Source organism: Manis javanica, chromosome 7 (assembly GCF_040802235.1).
Source record: "Manis javanica isolate MJ-LG chromosome 7, MJ_LKY, whole genome shotgun sequence".
Classification (NCBI taxonomy): domain Eukaryota; kingdom Metazoa; phylum Chordata; class Mammalia; order Pholidota; family Manidae; genus Manis; species Manis javanica.
The window spans coordinates 49214663-49228364 of NC_133162.1; the positions used below are offsets into that span (position 1 = coordinate 49214663).

Here is a 13702-nt window from a genome sequence, read left to right on the forward strand (position 1 = left end):
AAGGAGGAATCCACAGTAGCCAGAGATGAGGGGGAAGTAGGTCTGTAACTGCAGCAGTGAAAAATGGACTATGCTTTTCTTTGGCATTTTCTGTTTCCGGCAGCTAAGCATTCAGGGCACTTTGTACTCTCCTTTCAGTCCCAAGAGGGAGGCACTTAGAAGGTTACCATCTTATAGGTGGGAAAGCCCACCCTCTGCCTCCAAGAGCTAAGAAAGAAAGCAACCTGTCTCCTGACTTCTCGAACAAAACGGCACACACTGAGCAAGGCCAGAACGCTGCGGGATTTCTTTCCTCAGGTGTTGAGCCTGACAACATTTTGAAAGGTCCCAGGTGCAGTGCGAGCAGGCCAGCCCTGAGGAAGGGGTCAAGAACTAGACTGGATGATGCAAAATGCCCTCCGACTCTTGAGGCTGTGATTATTTTTATTAAGGTATTATTGATATACATTCTTATGAAGGTTTCGTATGAAAAACAATGTGGTTACTACAGTCACCCATATTATCAAGTCCCCCCCATGCCCCATTGCAGTCACTGTCCATCAGTGTAGTGAGATGCCACAGAGACACTATTTGCCTTCTCTGTGCTACACTGTCTTCCCCATGATCCCCCCCCCCCACACCATGTATGCTAATCATAATACCTCTCAATCCCCTTCTTCCTCTCTCCCCACCTGCCCTCCTCCACTCCTCTCCCTTGGTAACCACTAGTCCCTTCTTGGAGTCTGCAAGTCTGCTGCTGTTTTTTTCATTCAGTTTTGCTTCGTTGTTGTCCTCCACAAATGAGGGAAATCATTTGGTACTTGTCCTTTTCCGTCTGGCTTATTTCACTGAGCATGATATCCTCCAGCTTCATCCATGTTGTTGCAAATGGTAGGATTTGTTTTCTTCTTATGGCTGAATAATATTCCATTGTGTATATGTACCACCTCTTCTTTATCCATTCATCTACTGATGGACACTTAGGTTGCTTCCATATCTTGGCTTTTGTAAATAGTGCTGCAATAAACATAGCGGTGATTATGTCTTTTTGAATCTGAGAACTTGTATTCTTTGGAGAAATTCCTAGGAGTGCAATTCTTGGGTCAAATGGTATTTCTATTTTTAGTTTTTGAGGAACCTCCATACACATGGGACTACATCAAGCTAAAAAGCTTCTGTACAGCAAAGGACACCATCAGCAGAACAAAAAGGCATCCTACAGGATGGGAGAATATGTTTGTCTATTCTTCCTTGAGTGTCTGTAATAGACCTGATACATAATAAATATTTGTGGGATTTGGTTTTTTGTCTTTTCCCTTTGTAAACAGGTTAATCATAAATTGTCTTCCTAGAAAAGACAATATGAAAAATATTTTAATCGCAATGTTGGCTTAAATTTATTCAATTTGATAAAGACTATGAGCACCACCATTACTTGCAAAATCTTAGAACCCTAAGGAGGGGTAAGATGGTTTCTGTTGTCAGGAACTTCACAATTTAACCTGTGCAGATCGAATTACTGTATTGGTTTGCTCTAATTAAGGAAGATTCATAAAATAAGGTCTTTCCCTCTCCTTCCATCTCCCTCCTCCTTCTAGAGCTATTGGGAACCATTAGTAATATCAAGAAACATTGCCGAGATTACATGGCAAGTATTTTATCATTATCATATCCTCTAATGACAGCAACTACTCACATTATGGGCCTGATATTTCAGTGTCATGAATAGGTAACCAGGCATAGTTAAGATCAAACATATAATAATTCATATCCTTGTCAAACTTACAGGGGCCTAAATCTTTGATTTTATTGTCATCCTATATCACATCATTTGGCTATGCCCTGTTATCATGAAAGTTAAATCCAGAACCCAACCAAGTAATCCTCACAAGATTGGGCACCTCAAGGATGAGGGGATATGGAAATCATAGTGTTTAGTAGTAGTAAAATGATTTGTGTATTTCGCTGAGCCTTCATACACAGCACCCCCACCTTGCACCAGTCCCACCTCTCTGTGCTCACATACACATCCTTTTCACACACATTGTTTTTTTTCATTTGTGTTACTCACTATGAGCCATTTACGCTGAGAGACAGAAGTTTTTCTCTGGGATTATAATTCTAGTAATTTTAAAGTTCATTTGTTTCCCTCAAAGTTAGAATTTAATCATAAACAGATGCCTGCCAGGAAAACAAACAAACTGTTGTTCAAGTTATCATTCTGGGTGTCTTCCAAAATTAAAGCTACCAGATGATTGATTGCTACCTGTCATGCTACTACGAGACCCCTTCTTTTATGAAAGTGAGGAATGTGGACAGGTGTTGATGTCTTGATGCCTAGCTGTCTTATCTATACCCTCAAAGTTTATGCAAGATGGTTTAATTAACTCTTTGCAGGGCATGACAAGTTCTTTTTCCATAATGGCATTTGGATAGAGTGATATGCACAAAAAATGTTGGCTCACAATTAAACTAGCTGAAAACTTTATATTGGCTTTAGCATAGTCTGTCTAAGAAAATCAGTTCTCTTTCTGCCACTTGAGAGGCCAGGTCACTGGTTATAAAATTGCTTTGGAAATCTAGTGTCAATTTCAATGATAATTAAGGCCAGTTATGGTAGTTTTTGACATCTGCCCTTTACACACTGATCCTATTAGTAAGGACTTATTGGACCTCATGCTTCATTATTTATGCTTGACCCTCAGCAGATGACAAAGTGTATCACTAGTTCAGGAAACAACACTCAGTCTTGTCTTTAATTTATAGTCCAGATTTATTTTGTCTCTTTGGTAGTTAGATTTTATTTGATCCTGTTTATTTTACTACATTTACTTGTCTGGTGGCGCATACTTTTATCCTTTGGGTGGTGATTCTGGGGTGAATAATAGCTTAATTCAGAGAGGGACCTTGAGGCAACTGTCTAGCTAGTTTTTCCATTATAATTTACATTGCATATTAATATAGTATATGTGCATTTATATGTCATTATATATTGTTCTAAAATAAAAGATGAGAAACGTGTTTGGTAAAGGGACTCAGAGCAGTATACATTGCAGACCTTAATTTGAGCTCTGCAATATACACTTCAGATAATTCATCAGAAGCAACAATCTAAAAGCCAAACCTCTTTAAGTCTCGCGCGTGTGTGTGTGCGTGTGTTTTCATCTCGTTTGTTTCTTTTGTGATGGCACAAACTGATACAGCATACTAATGTCTGTTTTTTTAGAACAACATTGACGTATGTCCACTTAGACAAATGAATATTTTCATCTTTAATGACTCACTGAAGAAGAACAAGAAGTTCAGATACAAATTTGAATAGAGTTGGGGGTCATGGGTAAGATAAAAAATAAAGAAATATAATATTTATTATAATCCCTTAGCCACAAGCATCATCAGTTTATATTCATTGCACATACACATACTCACACACAGAGAGACACACCCACACACTACACAACATGCATGGAATACCTTCAGCATTCCAAACAAATTACATTTTTATTTGTTATTAAGGACACTTTTGGGTGGTCTAATTTTGCCACTGGCGATGGGCTTTAGTTCATTTGATATTTGTCATTATATTAAATAAACATGAGTTAATATCAGTGCCTGGTTACATTGTAGATTATCAATCACATTTATGAATCATCATTTTAAATATAGCAGTGTATCTGGAAATATTTCAGTCAATATAGAAACATACAGTTAAAATGGGATGCCTCTCTTCATGGCAATAGGAATTCCATTTCATTTCTTATATATGACTCACTGAGATTTATCAGTGTAGACTTTATACTTTGAACTTATACATATCTGTACATACATAATTTTATTAAAATAGGAACATACAGATGAAGTTTCAATCAATATTCCTGTGGCTATAGGTTTATATTTCTGAATGACAGATGACATTAAACTGAATTGCTGAGGTTTTACGAATTTTGAATTTTCATAGATACAGCTAAATTGCTCTCTAAGAAGTGGGGAATTTATCGTCCACTTGCTTTCCCATACCCTTAGCAATATGGGACAATATCAAACTTTTTAATTATTGCTGATATGACATGCAAAAAATGTAGTTTTCTTGTTTTAGTTTCATTTTCTGCTTAATAGATCAAGAGTGTCTTTTCACTGGACATCTTTTCATATATTTATTAGTCATATTTGATATGTGAAGTATCTTTAAATAGGTTGTCCATTTTGGCCTCTTTTCCTTATTGATGTTTAAGAGATACTTAGAACTTAATGGATAATAGTCTTTTGGGGATTATTATATATAACAAATATTTTTGTTCATCTTTTGAGTCTTGACTTTATAAGTTCATTTGAAATTTAAAAAAATTATGTAGTCATACATGCCAATCTTTTTACATACCTTGAACTCCCCCCTTCAATTTGTTAATTAAGCCATAACCATTATTTTTCTCATCGCTCTGATAATCACTAAATTCCCATGTATTTTATTTTATTTTTTATTACAGTATAGTTGATATGTAATATTATATTGGTTTCAAGTATATAATATAGTGGTTTGAATTTCCCTGTATTTTAATTCCTCACCTACTCTTCTTTCCTTCATTCTTTTGTAAATGGTCTTTGCTAGTCTTTCAGATACTCTTCTAGATGTATATTAAAACAAACTTAAGTTCCATTCTTAAATTAATAGACAAATACAGTAAGAGTAGACATTTTATTTTATAATGTTGAATATTCTCATCCAAGAACATATTTTTCCAGATCCATTCAGTTGTTCTCTCATTAGTAAAACTTAACACATACATACATGTGTTATTTGTGTATTTGTGTGCACAGATACACATATATACATATGATATGCATATATACATATACCATAGGGTTGTACTTATTTATTAATAGGTATATATATATGTACTATGAAATTTATAACTTAAGTTGTTATTACGACGGAGACATTGTATTACTAAAACTTTTATTTTGATGCTAGCTGATGTATAGGAAAATAATACATATTTTTCATCCTATATTAAGCTGTATTATTGAATATTCAGTAGTAATAACAGCTTCTTAGATAATTATGTTTTATTCTCTAGATAGATAACTGTCACATGAGAATATAAATACCCCTCTTTCGTTACAATATTTTTATCTATCATTTATTTTTTAGGTTCATTTACATTGACTAGACTTTTGAATAAAATACTGGTGAACTTCAGTGACAGTGGGAATGCAACCCTAGTCTTGACTTTTGAGCAAGATATTTGTTGTAAATTTCTAGAATTTGACCTGTTTCAGGTTAAGAATATGTCCTTCTATTCATAGCTCGCTCAAGTTTTTTATTAGTTTGTTTAGCTTTGTTGTGCTTTAACAGGAATAGACATAGAATTTCTATCAAATTCTTTTCTAAAATATGTTGAAATATAGTAATGTGTCTATTAATTTAAGAATGGAACTTAAGTTTGTTTTCCATTTCCCAATCATGAGCCACTGGTTTATCCTAGGATAAACAATATTGTTTTATAGTATTGTTATTCTTTTTTTATATAGTTGGATTTAAATTGCTAACATTTTATTTAGAAATTCTGTGTTTTAATTAGCAAAATTTCCTGATAGCTCTACTCATCTATTTCCTGTCTAATTTTATTATTAAGTTACATAATCAGTAAAACACAATTATTGAAATGGGAGGAGCCTAGAAAGTAAATAATTGATCTGTTCCTCATCTCACAGATAGATTACCAAAAAAGAGGTAAATAGTTACATTAGCACAACCAACATCAGAGACAGGATTGTGTGGTTTAAGATTTATAAGGCTTGAGAAGCAGCCTGAGATCTGAAGTCCAAGAGAATGTGAAGTTCTTTGGTAATAATCTATTTCCCTGAACCACCCTGACTACACTCACTTCTAAGAAGTTCACCTGCCTCTAGCTTCCTATTGAACTTAGAAACTAGAGTTTTATTCTCTATCATGTGTTCCTTTTAAATAAATTGTGAATCTTGAGATTCATTTCCATTGCCTTAGATTTCCCTGGCAGTTCTCAGCCCACATACTAGGTGCATAATCAATATTTTCTGCTTGATGATATTGTTTCCCTGCATCTTGCCAGGCACTTTGAAAGCACAATTCTATTAGTTCAGTATTCTACAAAACTCGTATTCATAGTCATTTCTTGTTACCACAAGGAGAAGCAGAACAGCATTGTTTCACTAGGAGAAATAAAAGAGAATGTCTTGCTTAGATAGAGGTCATTTGGATGCCAACATTGGGACAGACTCCCATCTACACCATGCCACAGGCTTCTGAGCAGCTAGGCTTGCTGGCAGCAAAGCATGATTACGTTACATTCTGCACGAGATACTAAAGCTCCTGGGTTTCTTGACAGTTGTTACCATGCCTCTTCCCATCTGCCATTCTCACCAGCATTCGGCAGCAGCTCAAGCTCTTTGAAGAATTATTTTACCTGATTAGAAATAAATAAATTCAAAGCTAAATTGGGAGCTATTCAGTTGTTCCCAATTTGATATCTTAGGTGACAGTAAAACTTGAAAGAAGCTGCCCACTGAGCTTTGTTAAGAATGATGACCAAACTAGAAGGAAAGTGTACAACTTTTCTTTGAAGTCCAGCTGTCTAAGCTTCTGTGGATATTGAAAATTAATTTCAAAGGGAAATTTCATTCACATAATTCACTTGTCCTGAATTTCTGCTGCTTTCTCCTCCCTCTAAACTCCATTTTTTTCATTCTATCTTTGGCAATGTTACATTCTTAAGCATACTAATTCATGCATCCATGCATTTATTCTTTCACTGAACAACTATTTATTGTTTAGTTGCCATATATCAGGTACTATAAACTAAGGACCTGATGATAAAAAAACACAGGTAATGCCCCTGCTTTTATAAAGCAGAGGAAATGATCACTAATCAAATAATCTCTTCAGTGAATGTATAACTACAAACCAAGAATCATGCTCTGAAGGAAAACCCTGACTTAGGGAGTGGGAGGTCCTAGGGATAGGTGATAGATAGGATGATGGTGAAAAGCTTTGCAAGGAATTACTTTTGAGCAGAGACCTAAAGGCTGGAAGTTAAGCAGGTCTAAGTGGTATAAGTGTGGAGGTGAGGAAGGAGAAGGAACATATTTCAGGCTAAAGAAAATGTCCTTCTGTGGCATGCATGATGAGTCTTGGACCAGGCTATATAGGACTTTGTAGGGAAAGGGATGTGGTGTGAGGACAGGGAGATGATGGGGGAATCAAATTTGTATTTGAAAAAAAAGTCGCCTGTACTATGGTGGACACTTTGTAAAGAAGGCACAGTGGCTGTGAGTAAAAGCTAAGATTGGACACAGAATGAAAAAATAAAACTGACAGTAAACTTGACTAGGATGTGAACAAGAAAAATAGATGATTCAGGAAATGTTTGAGAGGTGAAGTCAGCAGAGATGGATAGATATGGGAATGGGAGAGTGAGTGTTGTTGAGGAGGCCGCTACCTTCTCTTTGAGTCACAGGGCACATGGGACTACTTCACCACTGACACAGTCCTTTGTCCATGTGAGGCTTGTTTGCTCATCATCATTTACCCAAGCACCCTACTAATGGCTCTCTGTTGACTGAATTAATGGATGATTTCAGGGTTTACTTAACTTGACCTCTCAATATGTGACATTTGAGACCATCTTCTTGAAACTTTCTCCTCTCCCAGCCTCCATGACATAAGAGTATTGTAGGTAACCTCCATCTCTGGTCACTTTTTCCAAGACTCATCATAGAACTATCCTCTTCTGTCTGCCTAATAAATCTTGGTACCTTAGATACTCTTCTAAGAATATTTGTTTCCTGCACAATCACATCCAATCACTATTGGTAAGCTAGGGACTCCCTAATTCATATCCCCTGTGGACCCCTCCTAACTAAATACCTAACTACCTATTGGCTATGTCTAGCTATATATCTCAGTGGCAACTCAGAGTATCCAATCCAACTGATTATCTCCCACGAGCCTGAAGAACTTCTCATGTGCCTTCTTTCAGTGATTTGGCCAGTGACTTAAAATTTTGCTATTTACTAGTATGACTAAGGGACATGGGCCTGTCTTTTCCTTCTTCACGCCTCTTCACAAGCTTTTGTGAACCTTTATTCTTTTCTAAATTCAGAAAGAAAGCCAAATCTCCTTTGCAAGTACCAAGTTAAAGAACTCATTTGAGCTCTATTGCTTCTGTATCCTTACCGAAAGTTAGCCTGTGTTCATTTGTATCTTTGCTACAGATTTGTCAGATTTTGATGTTACCAATAAACATACAGAGTCAGATGGTATTCAACATAGGGCAATTAAGTTTAATGAACCAAGGGCTTTCTTTCTTCAAGTGTTCTTCCTCCATAACTTAAAGTAATTGATACTTAGCTTTATGCTTATATTATATGTAATTCAAAAATTTTCTTTTTTCTGATGAAGAAGGGTCAGAGGATGATTCTCTGTCTATTTCTGTAATTCTCTGTCTCTGAAAGTGTTTACACAGGAGTTGCCTGACCATCTGCCGAAGAGAAAAATGAATGAAAATGAGACAGTGACCTTTCTCTCCCACTGAGAGCTAGGATGCAGTGTCATGATATTACAATTAGCTATGTGAACTATATATAAATAATGAATGTGTAACAATGAAAATTTCACCAAGCATCAAGGTTTGTTTCATGTTCTTGAGAAATCATATCACAGTAAATATCTGTGTGAGAATTCCTTAGTAACAAACTGTGCATGATACATGATGAGCAGCTGTCCAAATAGTGAGCTCATTCCTAGCAACAATACCATTTCAGTTGTTTAAAATGACTGAGGGGACAAATAGTGCTCTTGAGATTTCAAACAAACCTTGATATTATTATATTAAAATATAGCATTCTCTGATATTTAATACTTTTAAAATAAAATCTCTTTACTAAATCCGAACAAAATAATGGTGAAAAGCAGAGATACGCCTATATTGCATTGTAGACTGATATAAAGATCATTGAAAAAACTCCCGATCCCCAAATATCTTTTTTATAGGTGTCCTTGGATCTGCCATTGGTGAGTCATTCTTTTTGGTCAGGTGTGGCCATCTCCCTGACCTTGATAGTAAATGAGAGACAGGACTAGATTAGCTGAGAAGCTTCTGTGAAGCCAGGTTCCACAGAAGAGAATTTCTCATGTAAGACCAAAGGTTAGGGAATGAAGGTTACCATATTCTAGCCAGGTAAAAGGCAAGAACTGAAGTCCAGAAAATAGAATTGCAGGAACATACAAAATTGGTATACAGAATTTGAACTAGGTACCAAGAAGAGAAGAACAAACATCAACAGGATAATAATAAATGTGAATTAGTTCAGGAATCATCTGTCAGGCTTTGTTGTCTACAGCTTCTCTTTTTTCTTTTAAAGGCCAGATGTTAGTTAATGTAGTCAGGTTTAAAGGATCTAGATTGGGTCATGTATCTTAGATGCCAGAAGGACTGGTGTAAAGGAAAGAGGTTCATGCGGGGAGTACTCATGTAAAAAAGCCACTCTCCTCTCAGTAATATGACAATATGTCCCTGTTTATATGACTTTTGCAAATTATTAGCTACAGTATCAGTGATTAACTTAGTGATATACTTTAGTTTTCTTGTAAAAGTGAAAAAATGACTGTGTCCCAGACTTCTCTTTTTAATAAACTTGTGAATTTACCTGAGAATACTTGATCCCATTTGTTTAAAGTAATTTATCAGTCACAATATCAGTAAAAAGTCTGGTCACTTATTTCAGTGCAGGAACCTTTGTCAATACATTAACTCAGGGTGCAAAAAAGACCACACACATAGTAGTCTATCTGTCATTGGATGGTTTGAATATGTTTCTTCTCCCTGTTTGACTTTGTTTTCCAATCTATACAATAGAAGATTAGAATATTGGGTCAGAGGTTGTAAGCTGGTGACCTATGAATTAAAGTAAGCCAACAAACTATTAGTTTGGTCAAGGCAGTGGGTTTTTCCTTTTATTTAATCTTGTTTTAATGAGTTCTAATTTGTTTATGTAGGGCATACACACTCATGTTTGACTGGGGACTCACTGGCCCACCCCAACCACTGGTATACATCTAGACTCAGCGTTTGCTGGATGAGTATTGAAAAGACTTGAGTTTGTGGTTCTTGGATTATACTTTTTTTTTTCTTCAAATTTCTTTAGATTCCTAAGGTTTTCTTTCTATAAAACCTCTTGAGAGAGTGAGGGTTATTTCTCACCCTGCATTAGGAGAAAGATAGATGAGCTGGAAGAAAATTCTTACATGATGAGGGCTAACAAGTATCAGGCCATTTCCACACACCATCTCATTTAAATCTCAAAGCATGCTAGTGAGGTAGGTATTATCATACCCACTTTCAGGTGACAAAGTAGGCTCGGAAAATTTAATATTGGTTAGAAAGCTTATCAACTGTGGGAATCAACTTCAAATCCAGATCTGTATGTGTCCAAAACCTCCCTATGCCCTAATTTTCCTTAGTGGACAGAAACTTTCCACAAGGATCTCTTTAATAATGAAGCTTTACGAAGACATTGTCAAAGTTAGTTATACAAAAGATGTCAGATATCTAACTACTTTACCAAATATTTTATTTGCATGTTGCTTTTTTTGACTAGTAGGGGTTTTTCTTCATGCCGTGCTTGGCAACATACTTGACTTCTTAAATAGCTATATAGAATTGAGGAATATTGTTAGAAAAAATTTGGCTTTCATTTACACATTGATGTGACTTTGGGATTATGTCACAAATCACTCAAATTAGGAGTATAAAGAGATTTTATTCCTATCACTTTTCTGTTTTGTCATAGAACACTAGCTATCTTATACATTCAATTTTTTTTTTGTACCAAGTATCACTAAACTCAAGTGCCTTAATCTGGAAATAGTACTCGATTACCTAGAAATTGTACCTGACAGAACAGTTCTGGTAAGGTGAAGTTCAAGTATGTCTGAATGAAGGAAGACAGAGTGTTGGTATAATCACTGATTGAACAGAAAACTTTTAGTTGTGTTGTGTTTTCTATTGAGAGTTTTACAAAATTTAAATCTGCTAATATAAACAAAACTTTCATGTTTAAGATGATTTCCATGTTATGTTAGTCACTGAATTGGCTTATAATAAACATGGTGGCCAGCTAATATCCAAAATAAGACTGTCTGTTTTTAAAAGGGAAAAGAAGAGAAAGATGATACATTAAAAATTTAAGTTAAGAAAAAAAAGGTGTATGGGGCACTTTCTGTAATTTTTAAAGTTTGGATTAACCAGCATTCATCTGACTTGCCTAAAAGATTGAGTCAATAATTTTTAATTTTATTGTATTTCGCTTAAACAGCGCTCAAATTGACTGGTAAATATTTTCTGCAAGCATAATGCAAATTATCATAAGACATATAAAAGCAATTAGACTGGTGAATTCTATTTTCTATGAGTGGAGCTTGAGGAGTGAGGGAAAGAAGTACAGAAACTGCTGCCCTTTTCAGATGATTCACAAATGTGCTAATTACGTGTCAGATATAAAAGTTGAGGCATTATGACCTTCAAGCCAACAAGACCTTTTCAAGTAAGCCATTTCCATGTACATTAATAAAATGAACAATATCCTTCCACAGTGAAATAATGTATGGCTGTTATTTCATTATATGTAAATGCAAACCGAAGAGTTGTTTCACTATTGACATCTTAAACATAACGCTGTAAAAGAGCAAAGACCATAAATCCATTTAGGTAACATTTTGTGGTACTCTCCAAACAGTGATCCGAAGATATATTTGTTGTTTGCTTCCACTGCATGAAGCTAGCATGTGATTTCTCTCCAACTGAATGCACTTTGGATTTGAGCAGTAAAAACTGCAATGTGTTAAAGTATATAATAACCAGCAGAGACATTAGGAAAGTTAGAAAACTAATTATAGAAAAGAGATTTCTTTGCAGTGTTGAAGACAGTGAGGTATCTTGTAGACCAGAGAAAATGCTGACCCTGTACACTCAGTTGCTAGCAAGAGGAATGTTGAATAAGAGTGACAGAGGAAAGGAAAGGAATCTCATGCTCTTCTCATGGCTCTGTAATCATATGAAGAAAGTATTTGTACATGTAGAATTTGCTTGAATCAAATTGACTGCTGGACATGGAGTTGTAGTAGAAAATCAAGAACTGGAAGAAGAATATGATTATCTTGTATTTGTTCAGGTTTGTAGAATATTTGATGCTGAATAAAACATGAATAAAGAAATAGTCATGCTTAATGCAACTTAAGTATGTATAATAGACCTCTGGGAAATAATAAACCAGTTACAAACTTAAACCACGATCATATGAGTTTCCAAAAACTTATTAGCATTCAGTCCATAGACAAACCTTTTTTTTCAGTCCCACAGGAAACCATCATAGTCAGCATCTTATTATGTGCTAGATGTTGATACGAAGAGACTGTATAGGGTTTACTGATTCACTCATCAGTCTTCCCTTTGGTTTTAAACAATTCCCTAAGTTTCTGAGTTGTTATTTGTTTTAGTAGATTCTCTGAATAACTCCATAAAACAGATGCCAGTGACATTTATGAGAATGCTGCTGTTTGTCACTGAGATTTTCAATAAATATGTACATGTTCTTACTTGTCTAGTATAATAAATGTTTCTGCATTTGCTTGGCAATCTGAAATAATTTCTATTATTTTGCATTGTATTTAAGGTGGCAAATCTTGCTTGTTCTATGTCAACAAATGAAGATGGGATTAAAATTGTCAAAATCGCAGCCAGTCACCTGGAAACCTTGTGTCCACAGGTATGATAACTAAGTTACTACCTCTTTTCATTAAACTATATATATGTGAATATATAGTTACAATATATATAATATACAATATAATTATAATTCTATATAATATATAATGTATAATATAAATATAATGCTTCAGACTTTAATACATATGACATTAAAATATTATTTTAAACACAGAAGATGAAGCCTCCTAAGATTTTGGTTTATTTTTTACTAAGTACCTAGTACTTTGCTTAGCACCTGGTTCTTGTAACTTCCCCTAAGGGACTGTATCATAATTTTTTAAGGGAAGAATATAGTTTGAAATCAAAACAGTACTTTCTCAGGTAGATGTGATTTATTTTTAGTCAGAATTCATTTTAAAATTTCTAACAGTATGAAAGGAATAACTCCCAACACCCCTCCACCCTTTATCGTAAAAAGTCTTAAGTCTGAAAAAAATCAAGAAATGTTTTCTTGTCTGAAATTAAGAAATTTATTAAGATCTGAAGAGCAGAACATTTTTAGGGAATTATTTCTAGATGACTAATAGTCTTGTAGCCATGAATCAGGATACACATAAAGGCACTATTAAACACCTCATCTTAGAAAATCAAGAAATGATATGAGTAATTAGTTCCTAATAAAGACCACAAGCATTGTAAGGCTATGACATATAACAATGAGTAGAGACTTCAAGCCTCTGCTAAGATTCTCATTTTACTAAAAGTAGAGTATGTGTTAATTCCTGACTTGCCTTGCTGACAATTTCATCTTTAAGAATATTGAAGAAACAGTATGGGAGACTGCTTCTTGGGACTTAATGTTGATTAACAAGTACACACTGGCTGGAGAAGTGGAGTCTAGAGTACTTGCAACTGTGATTTCATAACTGATGTCAGTTTTTTATGAGATTTCACAGAGAACCTGAAAACTGCAATGCGAT

At 35.0% G+C, this 13702-nt stretch overlaps 1 protein-coding gene across 6 annotated transcripts in view; it reads left to right on the forward strand.

Annotated features, from left to right (window-relative positions):
• Positions 1 to 13702, forward strand: part of CTNNA3 (catenin alpha 3) — a 1703691-nt gene that overhangs the window by 1050868 nt on the left and 639121 nt on the right. For all 6 annotated transcript variants that reach the window (XM_073240982.1, XM_073240983.1, XM_073240981.1 and 3 more), the window contains one exon: positions 12688 to 12780. In XM_073240982.1, coding sequence (XP_073097083.1) covers positions 12688 to 12780 — 93 coding nt within the window. The remainder of the gene's footprint in view (positions 1 to 12687; positions 12781 to 13702) is intronic.